At 39.9% G+C, this 13,097-nt stretch overlaps 3 protein-coding genes across 3 annotated transcripts; 1 reads left to right on the plus strand and 2 right to left on the minus strand.

Moving 5' to 3' along the window:
• Positions 1-1,763: 1,763 nt before the first annotated feature.
• On the plus strand, positions 1,764-5,870 carry ATC70_004846 (uncharacterized protein; the record flags this gene model as incomplete). The annotated part of the gene is made up of 5 exons (XM_064824146.1): positions 1,764-2,081; positions 2,144-2,225; positions 2,285-5,515; positions 5,571-5,719; positions 5,772-5,870. The coding sequence occupies 5 exons, from the start codon at positions 1,764-1,766 to the stop codon at positions 5,868-5,870; spliced, it is 3,879 nt and encodes a 1,292-aa protein (XP_064677082.1).
• A 405-nt stretch (positions 5,871-6,275) lies between these two features.
• ATC70_004847 (uncharacterized protein) lies at positions 6,276-7,238 on the minus strand (the record flags this gene model as incomplete). Its single annotated transcript, XM_064824147.1, has 2 exons — positions 6,276-6,807; positions 6,886-7,238. The coding sequence occupies 2 exons, from the start codon at positions 7,236-7,238 to the stop codon at positions 6,276-6,278; spliced, it is 885 nt and encodes a 294-aa protein (XP_064677083.1).
• Positions 7,239-10,205: 2,967 nt separating this feature from the next.
• Positions 10,206-11,521, minus strand: ATC70_004848 (uncharacterized protein; the record flags this gene model as incomplete). Its single annotated transcript, XM_064824148.1, has 7 exons — positions 10,206-10,337; positions 10,395-10,523; positions 10,587-10,709; positions 10,761-10,801; positions 10,866-10,921; positions 10,979-11,222; positions 11,281-11,521. 7 exons carry the CDS (start codon positions 11,519-11,521, stop codon positions 10,206-10,208), a joined length of 966 nt encoding a protein of 321 aa, XP_064677084.1.
• Between the last annotated feature and the right edge of the window lie 1,576 nt (positions 11,522-13,097).

A 13,097-nucleotide genomic window follows, 5' to 3' on the forward strand; every position in this document is an offset into this window, starting at 1 on the left:
AATACCTTGAAATTCTACTTTCAGCCTATTGCTCACTTGAGAACTCTCTATCGCTGCGGGTATTTCTTTTCTATAATGCTCCAAGTTTGTATTTATGCGAACAACTTGTATATTGGTACAAAGCATAGCAGCACTACCTGCGACTACTCAAAATTATGCAAAACACAGCAAACGTTAGGTGCTTTGAGCCGTGTTTTCTCGCTTTAGAGGCTGTTTCAGACTGCCGGAAAAGTACCAAACAGTTTCTCTGATGTAGTACTTGCTTGCTGTTACCTTTGCTCCGTTTTTTTGGGATCGTCAAAATTCGACCAAAACCCATGAGGGATACCTCATGGTTTTCATCAATAATCGAACGATCGCGTTTTTGACCCCAAAAACGAAGACTTTTACTATGGCATATATTGAATCAAAATGATTGTATCAATTTAAACTAACCCCTAGAAACACTTTTGTGAAAACTTAATATGCAAAATCTCGACATTTTAGCGAAAAACCTCATTTCATATTTTCAAATATTGCTCAATAAGTTTGTACAAAACACCTCTCATAGTTAGTATCATTGAATTTGTCTTGAAAAGAACTCCAAGAAAGTTTAAGGAAGCACTGCGTAATTATCACATTTTACCTAGTCGAATCTTGCAAAATAGTTTAAATTGATTCAAAATCGACCACATTTGGCCAATCTTGGTCGAAGCAATTTGTCGGAGATATAACCGTTTTTGGCAGCAGTTAGTAAGCAATGCCATGACCGCTGTGGAATTAATTGAAGCTCTTGCATGCTCATAAAGGGAGAGTTGCGAATCTTAGAAGCCATATTCTAGTATAGCTACCTTTCTGTTTTTATGGATCCTCATATCTGATGGGTTTATTTGTAGGGAATACGAATCTTAGTCCATGATAACGTTTATTACGATTGCCAGATCCAATGTTTTTAAGTATATTACCTTGATCATTTTGTTGCAATAGTTTTAATACAAACACACTATGCAACTATACTCTTCAAGTTTGATAAACATTCTTGAAGGTTATATGAGCAAATATTTTGACAGTTTCCAGAGTAGAGATCAGCAAAAAGCAGACGTCCAACCAAATAGCTGTTTAGTCTGTCAAACTGAATCAGTTATGCAGAACGCATAGTTTACCTCCTTTGGACGTCTATAGAAGAGGTCACTTTAGAGTGAAAAGCACAGGGAGCATGTCTTTCTCACAAAGTGCAGAAAAATGCAAGCTTATGACCTTAGAAACTGCTTGGTGATGTCCTGAGCTTTGGAAGACGTTGGAGCATGCTTGCTCTAATAGCATCGTCGGTAGCGTTGAACGGCTGACCGTATGGTTTCATTGAATATTTGCATAATACTCCAGCTGTCTTATCACTAGTCTTTTGGCATAGTGACATTGTAGAACTAACTTTTTCATTGATAGAGTATCAAAGCCATCTAGTTACTGAAGAGATGTGACGGATCCGCTTGATTGCATGGTAAATGCAACCTTCTGGCTTTGTTTCCGTCACATTCTTGCGTGGTATCTCTATATGTAAAGCATTCTGAGACATTCGCTCTTGATGAAAGCAGAAACTTTGATAACAAAACCAAGACTGATAGACAAACAGTAATCCGCAACATCAATCTTATGTGGAGGATTGCATAGAGGCATGCTTGTAGTGACTGTTCGAACAAAATTTTCTAGCAAACCCAAATGTTGAAATTGGACATCAGGATCCATAACTGCCTTGTTTTCCCTTTCTTCAATACACTTCTTACACTATGCGTAGTTTGGAACTCTTGGGACAAAGATCCTCCAAGGTCACCAGTTCAGAAATCAAAGGAAGATCCTTCATTGCAACAGATCCCGAATCACTCACGGTCTATGTTGCTTTTGAAGATGAGCAATCCAACATTCGGGTTGCAGCCACCAATTTAGCTCCAGGCGATCCCAATGCCTTTATAGAGCTTGGCCGTTGCCCTGCATCAGCTATTGTCAGCTTCACCTTTTTAGCCGACTTGCAAGTGGTTTGTCTCTGTACTTATAATGGCGATATCATGCTCTTTAGTAAAGAGCGTTTCGAGAATGGAGATGAAGCAGTATGTATACAGTCTTGTTTTGACAGGTGGGAGATGCATTGACATTAACATTCACTTGTTAGATGGAAATTATGGGTTCTGTTGATTCTGGGATTCATGCCATGTGCTGGAGTCCAGACCAGGATTTGGTTGTTCTGGTCACAGGTAAACATCATGCAGAACATGTCAATCGAGCCATCACATCATAACCATCTTGATGACAGGTGAGAAGAAGGTGCTGGAAATGACACAGGATTTCGATACAATCACTGAATTCGACCTCCATATTGAGGACCAAGGAGAAGGCGTGCAACACAGTGTAGGATGGGGCAGCAAGGAGACTCAGTTCCATGGCTCAGCAGGCAAAGAAGCAGCAAAACAAAAGGTGGATACCAGTAAATTCGGCACTTCAGATGACGACGATGCCAGACCTCGTGTTTCATGGAGAGGCGATGGCAGTTTCTTTGTCGTTTCAGACATTGATCCCAGTAGATCAGCCCGTGTCATTCGTATCTTTAATCGTGAAGGCACATTGCAAAACACCAGCGAGCCGGTGGACAAATTAGAGCAAGCATTGGATTGGAGACCTTCTGGAAACTTGATCGTATCTAGTCAGCGCTTGCCTCACCGTCATGACATTGTGTTTTTCGAGAGAAATGGCTTGAGACATGGCGAATTTACACTGAGAGAGACCAAAGATCAAACACAACGGGTTTTGGAGGTATCTTGGAATGCTGATTCTACTATTCTTGCAGTTTGGATTGAGTCCGTCAACACAAATGGCAAGCTACAAAAAACAGTGCAACTGTGGACATCCAAGAATTATCACTGGTACATGAAACAACACGTTGTACTCTCCGAGGACAGAGATATTGCTGGATTTGCTTGGGATGTCGAAAATGCGCTGATCGCTCATGTATTCAGTAACTCTGGCGATTATCAACGACTCGCTTACACATGGGGTGTATACACTAGCACTTCCATTGACGAATCTAACTCGGGATATGTTGCAGTGATTGATGGATCTCAATTGTTATTGACACCCTTCAGTTACATGAATGTGCCTCCACCCATGAGCTCGCTTACCGTCTCGACACAGAGTAACATCCAATACGTCGCTTTTGGACCACAAGCGAATGGATTGAAGATTGCTGTACTCACCAATCAAATGATCCAATTGTTCGACTTACCTGAAAGAGGCCATGGCGATGCTCCTCTTATTGGACAACTCGCTCTACCCGAGATCACTGCTAGCAACGAGACCTATGCAAAGAATCCCATTAGACAACTGTGTTGGATCAGTGAATCAAAGCTTGTGTACTGTCAATACGACGAGGAACTGCAAACCGATATGCTCTGCGTCGCTTCATTCACCTTGAGCAATGAAGCCATGTCTGTATCAGCCAACCCTTTGGATGGACATATTGGACGCATCTACTACAATGCTACAACTTTGGATTTGATTGTGGAAGGAGTAGACGGATCTGTGTTCAATATCGAATTAGACGAGGATATGCCTACTGTCAGCCGTATTGAACAGTTCCCTGATTTCTGCCCTTGGATTGCCACTGCTCGTGTCGGCGCCAGCAGTGAACAGACTGAACGTGCCATCATTGGTTTGACCGAACGCAGCAAACTCTACATCAATGATAAGCTCATCTCTTCAGAAGCTACGTCGTTCTTCTTGCGCGGCACATGGTTGGTGTTCTCCACTACAAGTCATTCCGCAAGATTCTTGGCCTTGGATAGTGCATCTCTACAAGACTTGAAGCTCTCAGATGAAGCTGGTGATGCTTACGACGAAACCTCTAGACGTCTGGAACGTGGCTCCAAGATTGTGATGGCTACTCAGCACAAGCCTTCGCTTGTTCTTCAAATGCCTCGCGGTAATCTGGAAACCATCAGTCCTCGTGCCTTTGTTCTCGCCACTATTCGTGAAGACTTAAAGGCTCTGAACTTTCGCTCTGCCTTTGTTGCCTGTCGTAAAAACCGCATCGATCTCAACATTCTTTACGACGATAGTCCTGAACGCTTTGTTGAGAACATCCGTACATTCATCGAGCAAGTGCCTGAAGTAGATTACCTCAACTTGTTTCTGTCCAATCTTCGCAATGAAGATACACTGGTTACCATGTATCGTCGCGGTGGTCGCACTGCTGATCAACTCACTGCTGCTACTGGCGTGGAAAACAAGGTGAATAACATCTGTGAAGCTGTCCGCAACGTCTTGATTGAGCTTGGCCGTGAACACTATATCCAATCTATTCTGTCCACCTATGTCAGAAGCTCGCCCCCTGATATTGAATCTGCAATGGCTCTGTTATCTGAGCTTCGTGAAACCAACATGGCAGCTGCTGAAGATGCCTTAAAGTATACCATTTTCCTGTGTAAGGCTGCTTCGTTGTATGATGTCGCTTTGGGTATGTACAATTTCCCTCTCGTACTCATGGTCGCTCAGCAAGCGCAAATGGATCCCAAAGAGTATCTTCCCTTCTTGCAAGAATTGAAGAATTTTGAAAAGTACTATCAGCGCTACAAGATTGACGACCATCTGAAGCGTTATGAAAAAGCCATCAAAAACCTCAGTATGGCTGGTGATCAGCACTTTGATGAACTGCTCGATTACATGCAAAAGCACTCTCTTTATCACGTGGCCATCGAGGAATACGCACATAGAAAGCAACAAAAGCTGGCTATTTTGCAAGTGTATGCTGCTCATCTTGATTTCACAAGCAACTTTGAAGAAGCTGGTATTGTCTATACCATGGCTGGCAACTCTGTCAAGGCACTGGAGTCCTATCGCATGGCTGGCTGCTGGAGAGAGGCATTCTCTATTGCAAAGCAATTGAAATACACTGAAGAGGAGATTCACTCGTTGGCCTATGACATGATTGAGTACCTGAAGGAGAAGCGTAGATTCCAAGATGCAGCCATGGTTGCTCGCGATTACGCCAAGGATATCGAGGAAGTCGTTGATTGTCTGTTGAAGGGCAGTTTTTGGAAAGAGGCTGAACGCACATCTTATACACATGATCGTCCTGATTTGATTGAGACTCACGTCAAGCCTGGACTCGTTGAAGGATACACACAGATGGATGATGACATTGATGAAATGCTGGCGCAATTCCATAAGCAAAGCGCACGTTTGGTCGAGCTGCGTACCAAGAAGCCAGAAGTCAATATTGAGAATACCATGGCAAACGATGAGTCTTTGGATAATATCGACATGTTCTCAGACACAACATCCATGTATAGTCAGTTCACAAGATATACGAATGCATCTTCAAGAGTGTCCTCAGTGTCCTCTCAAGGATCAAGTAAATCAAGAAAGACATCTAAACTTAGAAAGAAGGAGGAACGCAAGAGAGCTCGCGGAAAGAAGGGTTCCGTGTTTGAGGAGGAATACATTGTCAACTCTGTCAAAAAGCTTATAGAAAAAGCCAGTACTATGCAAAGTAAGTGTGTTCATTACAGAGCTTTTCAGTGTATACTGATATGTTGTGTTTATAGATGATCTCGGTAACCTGATTCGCGCTTTGGTTCCATTCGAGTATGTTGAAGAAGCAAGAGCCATCCAAGAAAAGTTTGAAAAGTTCATCAAGGAGCTCGAGGCATCCATAGCCACCGTTTTTGTGCCTTTGCAGCTCACTGTTAGCTTGGTAAGTGGATATAAAGATATCAAGAGTGATTGCTAATGCAATTTCTGTACAGTATGCTACATTAGAAGAATACGAGGAGGCCAAGAACAACCCCAAGATCATTGATAAACCTGTCATTGCCAAGGTTGACTGGAAGCTTCAATTATTGTAAACACTCGCTTAGTCTTGTCTGCATCTCTTTTATCTATGTGTATCATAATATATAAGAAAAATTTAATAGAAATAAACGAGTTTTGCAGCATTTCATTAGTGCAAAGATCGCTGTAGTCTTGAACGGGACAAATATCCAAAATAATCTGCTGGTGCTTGGAACATTCTATTATCAATCACTGCAAATGAAGGCCAAGATTTGTCTAGTACATGCTAAAGGTTTTATTATTAGATGAAAGAAAGAAAGTACAAGAATAATCAAATATTTCCCCTTGAGGAGAAAATGTTCTAAATGGATACGAGGTGTTTAAGCTATTGAAAATGAAACAATGTAAGGTTTGAAATTAAATGTGAGTTGATGATGGGTAAAAAGGTAAAACAATGTGTGTTTTAGATGCGAAATGATTTACAATCCCTTCTTCTTTTGAAGGCGTTTCTCTTCGGCTTGACGAGCACGGTAAGCACGATACTTGGTATCAGTGCCAAGAAGGTAATCCCACCAACGGAAACTGGAGGCATAGTTACCAACAAAGGCCATGTGGTGGTAGTCATGGTGATCAGCACCAGCCCAGAAGGGAATAAAGTGGCGAGCAGACCAAGGGAAATCATAGCCAGAGTGACAATCAATGGCTTGGAAGAGACGGCAAGTGATCCAGAAGAGCATGGTGAACATGTGAAGCTGCCAATCACGAGTGCCGTGGAAGTAATGAGTTTCAACGAAATGATAGATGAGGGGACCGCCAATGGTACCAAAACCGAGAATTGAAGTTTCCAAAGGATGAGCGTATTCAGCGGCAATACCAAAGGGAGCAGCATATTCGTGATGAACTTTGTGGATGGACTTGTAAAGAGGAGGCCAGTGCATGAGTCTGTGCACACAGTAATGGAAGGCATCTTCAAAGACAAAGAAGATGGCAATTTGGGGCCAAATGTGTTTCCTGCAAGAAACAGATTAGAACAAATGTTCTCGTACCCACATACTCTGATTCCTCATCACACACAAAAAAAAAACTTACCATTGAGGGAAAGGGGCAGAGATGTTCATGCCCAAGTAGGTAGCAGCAGGGTGAAAAAGGAAGATGAGAGGAGCTTCATAGAGGAAATGCTGATAGAGAACTTCCTTGGTGCATTTCCAGTAATCAGCAGAGGTGTTGACCTTGTTTGGTTGAATCTTGTATTGCTTAAAGTAAGGAATAAAATCACACAGAAGGAAAGGAAGGAAACGGCCAAAATAGACGAGTTCGTGCATGACAAAGGCAACAGTGCCAGTGACAAGCAAAGGATTGCGGCCTTCGTAGAGTTGTTCCCATTGATTCTCTAACCAACTTAATTGATATGGCTCACCTGTAGCTGCCAAAGTAGAATTCATTATAAGAATAAATAAGAATTAAATACGGTAATAAATTAAGCAGGAAGAAGAAAAAGAAGATTACAAGCAGAGAAAAGGTCAAATCAATCCTTATTTAAGTGCAATGACCATTCGGTATGCCACACCGAAAATGACTGTTCTGCTCTAATAAATGTCAAATGGGGTGATGTTTTTCTGCGGATGTCTAATCATACACTTGCTATTCTATGTACATTGAACGCTTGTTGGCATCTACTCGGACAATAAGCTTGTCTGGACTTCATCTGTACACATACACATTATGCTCTACTTCGGATACAAAGGCTTTCGACATGGCTAGCAATGCTTTCCCAGCCATTGTCGATTGTGCCTGTATTCTGGCATTGCCAATGATGTGCCCTATCTTTTTATCAATCAAACCATATTCTGCTGCCATTCATTCCGGATCCAATGATACCAAATTGAGATCGTTGAATCAAAAGGGGTGGAAAAAGCTTAAAACAATAAGGCTTTTTTTAAAAAATCTACTCGACATTGTCTGTACAAAGTTGAGTGTAACATCATAAGCGTTGTAATATGTCAATGGGTGGTTGCACACCAGCAATGCAGCCACTGGTATGGCTTACTCATCAAGTGGCCCACTTGTATACATATTGCCACCCAAGCTAAAGCCACCAGAAAATTTGCAATGCTTGAGTTTTCCTCATTATCTGATTAAAGTAAAACCCCAGGTGGTTTTTTTTTCTGTATTATTCAGGTTGTTAATACGCTGCATTTAGTTACTATTCGTTCACAATGAACGTTTTATACAGATATGCGCAGTAAAGTATTGTTGCTAGGTGGAAGCATGGGGATGATCTAGTTCTATCTACATATTCAGATGCAGGTTTGATCGAATGTGTTCTCAGTATGGTAATGCGTACATTTGACAATGACCTGTATTTGAATACTAGCCGATCTATCTCGCTACACTCGATGTCGGCATCGCCCTGTGGACTCTCGCCAAAGACATTTTAAATTAGTTGTAATAAAATTTTAGTATATCAAGTAGATTTTAAACAGTCAATTTTTAGTAAAAGAAAAGTTATATCAGAACCAGGAGGTGGAGGAGAGGAGACATCTCTCTCAGCGCCCCTTTTGCTTATACGCTGATATCAAACGAAGCCTATTATTATTGAGACAATGTGAAAGAAAATTCAAGTTTTATGCAGCAGTTTTACTACACAATTTCCATTCTCTGATAGTAGAGTTGTCATACCATTTGCTGCTGTTGCTGCTGCTCTTAAGATGTCGACAAAAAGCTGGCCATGCGCAAATATAGGACTTGTGTAAGATCTCTAGCGATTTTTTTTAGAGATATAGCCATTGCAAAAGACCCCTTTATTTGTGAGGCAAAACCCCCTTAAAAATATATTTGGGCTAATCAATTGTCCTTTCAACTCCATTGTCCCCATTCAATCGCATCGCAATCATTATTGTCATCATCAGAAAGGCATTTGAGCCAGCCAGCCGCCAGAGTTCATTCAAACTCAGTTTTTTTTTCTATTCAAGATTGGACAGATATTGTATTTTTTCGATTTCTTTAATTCATTTTATGATATTCGACTATATAAACTGTGAGGATCACCCTTCGCTTCCTAATACAACTCATAGCGACATTTACAGGACTTTAAATAAAAACTGGAGCTCGTCTCCCCTACAAAAAAAAAAAAAAAAAAAAATCGCTTCCTAATACATTCTTGAAGTACTTTTCAAGGCGATTCCAGTGGTTCTAACTGTAATAAGTGTTTTGACTGAAATTATTGAACAATTTAATAAGAATTGAAATGAGGTTTTTAGCGAAAATACCCATGTTTTGCATATGAAAACCTCATAAAAGTGGTTTCAGAAGTTGCTTTGGATCGAGAGAAACATTTTTATTTAATATACTATAGTAAAAGTCTTCATTTTCAAGGTGAAAAACGCGATCATTTGATTTTCGATGAAAACCATGAGGTACCCCTCATGGTCAAGACTCGATTTTTGGTTATATTTTTCTTGATCTCAAAAAATTGAGCAAAGGTGCCTAAAAGTTATTACTACTCAAGTACAATTGTTTGGCATCATTCCAGAGGCTCATAAAGGTCTACATGTCAAAATATGAAAGCTTGAAAGCTGTCAAATTTAGTTATGTATTGCTTTATAGAGTTTATTTACAATGCATAAACCACGTTTTCGATAGCTGTAATTTACTGAAAGATCATTTCTATAGCTTGCGCAATTTTTAATTCGAATAGGAGACGCATTGATTTTGATAAAGCTGATTCATGCAAATTTTGATGCGCTATGGTGCTGGTAAGCTTATTAACAATGGAAATGAAAATCCGAATATGCTGCTTGAATACTCTGATTTTGCACCTTTGCTTGGCTGCGGTAAAGCCGTCATTAAAACCAATATTGTCAAGTATTGGATCCGATACCTAATTAACATGGCTTTGCACCTTTCCTTCGCTACGATAAACCCCCCCCCCCTCATTGTTGTCGGCTTCTCTGGTGGTTTTATTCACCTTTGTCCAGCTCTCAATTCTTTAGAATTATATTTAAAAGAATGTGATTGACTTTTTTTTAAATCATAGTTTTCCATTATATATAGTGAAGATCATATGATCATCCAATCAATCAATTTTGCCTGGAGAGATGATTGCAGGTCCAGAACGCGTGCGTCTCGGCATTTCTCGTCCAATACGACGCAAGGTCTTAGAAAACTGGCATACATTGCATAATTGTATCGCTTATTACAGAGCAATCAATCCCAATATCTGTGCCCATACTTTAAATAGCAATTCTGGTCAGGTAGGTCAACTTTCTTCTGTCTCATTATAATAATAATAATCCATGATTTAATCAATCAAAATAAATCTATACAAAATGAATGTTTCTAAGGCTAAAAGAGAGAGAGAGAATTTTAGAGGGGTATCACTATTTGTTTGTGTAAGCGTATCTATGTATTTAAAAGAATAAAGTTTGACAAAATTCCTCATTGGAGACGTCATGCCAAAATGCCATTGCGCTCATTACGCCAAAGTAATGAGCTAACACTGCAATTGTCACACAGATATGGAAGATTTGATGTGAAGCGCCCTAATGATCGCCCCATGTTAGACCATATAATCAAGATGCTGCTACAAGGATACTTACAAAAATGTTGAATTTACCAGGCATGACACGCTCAGGGAATCGACAGCCATAGATCAAGGCACCAGCAATGTATGTAGTGGCCATGAGTGCCATATGACCCAGAGCAATGGTTTTAGTAGCATTGTTCAACTACAAGTAAAGCAAAGCCATCAGTACATGTACTGTTTTCCATTCGATATCAGACACACTTACACCATAGATCCAAATACCATGGAAGGTAGGAATCAAGCCAAACAAGCCCAATGCCATGAAGAGTGAGGCACGAATCCATCTATAAGCAGGTGTTCGGAAGTGCTTCATCAATGTGACAGCAGCCTATTAAAACACTCAGTTGCATGTTCCCCTCAAACAGCTCGGCATACTTACAGTGACAGATCCCAATGAAACAATGATTGACAAATAAACAACTAAACGGCAATCCTCCAATTAGCATATGATCACCGTAATCTATACTACTGCCTCAATGCTTACCTTGTAAAATGTGATGGCAATGAAATCCATAGTAGATGACAGGGAAAAAGGAGCCACTATGCCAATAATCCGGAATTAGCATCCTATCTAAACTTTTAAATGTGTCCACTTACACAATAAGACAAGTGATACCGGCATAATCACATCGATTCCATGTAGCAGCTACTTTTTCAGAGTGGCATGAAAAACAGTGAAAACTAGCACTGAAACCCAAACACAACAATGCGCCTACAATGAACAAGAAGAAATAGGTGATATCGAACGTAGTTAAAGTCTCTTGAAAGGGCTGTGACCACAGAAAATGAATTCCAAAACCAACAAACAGTATAAATGTCAATAAATGGCTCCAGATATTCACTGTAAATGCAACCTTCAGTACTTTCTCCTTTCCACACGAGCAACCCAGTGTACGTACCGCTCTCGTTATGCAGATAGCCCAAACTTTTTACGCAATCCCAGTAGTTGTTGGTTTGACGTCTATAACCACCGGTAATGTAGACATTGTCCTGCATCCAGGCGGGAATCTCATGCCAGCTTAATATAAGTTTTTCAGGTGGACTGGGTAATAATCTGTCTGTATCTCGACCTTGATCATCCTTTTGCTTTTGAATATCAGAGTTGATAGCTTGACTTGTATTACGCTGCTGAATTGCCATGGTATCTCGATAGAGTTTATGTTAAAGAAGTATATTACGTCGTTTGATATATGACACCGGCTTATATTTATATACAAAAAATCAAAATTGCCCCCAATCTTTGGCAAAAGAGAAGATCTGTGACTCCAAATAGGTTGATTAAGGTCCCAAACTGAAAGCATTTGCTCTAATTGGACACGAATTACTTGCATATGAAAATTCGCATGTGGAACGGCCAACAAACGTTGGGCTAAAGCTTTGATTATCTGACATCAATTGCTTGGTATTCTTGTCGAGCACAAGATTGTATTATTATGTCTATATTTGATCAATTTTGATAGGGTTGCACATCACAATGTACCGTCCTTTTAGGATAACTTGTTACAAACAGCAATGCTACTGCTTTCTTGCCATACATTTCTATAATGATCAACGTCATTGGCATCTCACAGATGAATTTGTTTCCATGTGATTGCTGTTGAAAAGAAAGGAATTATAGCTTCAAGTTTTATATGAAAAATTAGTAGTTTTATTAGAGCCATCTTGGCAGTATTCCATGATAGCATTGGCTTTTGAGAAGATATAGTTCTTTTGCTGAATGCATTATTGGTTCCTGAATTGCTCTCTTTCATAAGTTGAGTGTGCTTCTGCGACGAAATCAATATTAGCACTATGCATCTTTTGTGCAGTTGGTGTTATTAAACACGACGCAGAAAATATGATGCTGTATATTTTGTATTCTTGGTACAAGCAATTTCTATTTTTACTACTATTTGATTTTGCCATGCTGCCAAGAGCATCTTGTACAGTAGATATATCAGGTAGCCGATCAATCTCGCTACGCTCCATGACGGCGTCGCCCTGCGGGCTCTCGCGCAAGACATTCCAAATCAGAGATAATAAATTTCAGGCATATCAAATAGATTTTAAACAAGCAATCAATAGTAAAAAAAAAAAAAAAAAAAAAAAAAAAAAAAAAAAGGCTATATAAGAGTTAGGAGGGAGAAGTATTCAGTCGCTGATGTTGCTCTTGAGATGGTGACATAATGCTGGCCATACCTAAGTACTATAGAACTTGTGTAAGATCTACAGCGACTTTTTCGAGATATTGTCATTGCAAAAGACCCCTCTATAAGGAAAACTCCCAAGAAAAAAAATTATTTGGGATAATCATTTGTCCTTTTAACTTCATGATCCCCATTTAACCAGTATTGCAATCATCTTTGCCATTTACATCATTGTCATCATCAGAAAGGCATTTGAGCCAGCCAGCAGCAGTGCTGCCCACCGCCGTCGCCAGAGTTCATTCAAACTCAGTTTTTTTTTCTATTCAAGATTGGACAGATATTGTATTTTTTCGATTTCTTTAATTCATTTTATGATATTCGACTATATAAACTGTGAGGATCACCCTTCGCTTCCTAATACATTCTTGAAGTACTTTTCAAGGCGATTCCAGTGGTTCTAACTGTAATAAGTGTTCTGACTGAAATTATTGAACAATTTAATAAGAATTGAAATGAGGTTTTTAGCGAAAATACCCATGTTTTGCATATGAAAACCTCATAAAAGTGGTTTCAGAAGTTGCTTTGGATCG

This window comes from Mucor velutinosus (genome assembly GCF_035048745.1).
Source record: "Mucor velutinosus strain NIH1002 chromosome Unknown tig00001542, whole genome shotgun sequence".
Lineage (NCBI taxonomy): Eukaryota > Fungi > Mucoromycota > Mucoromycetes > Mucorales > Mucoraceae > Mucor > Mucor velutinosus.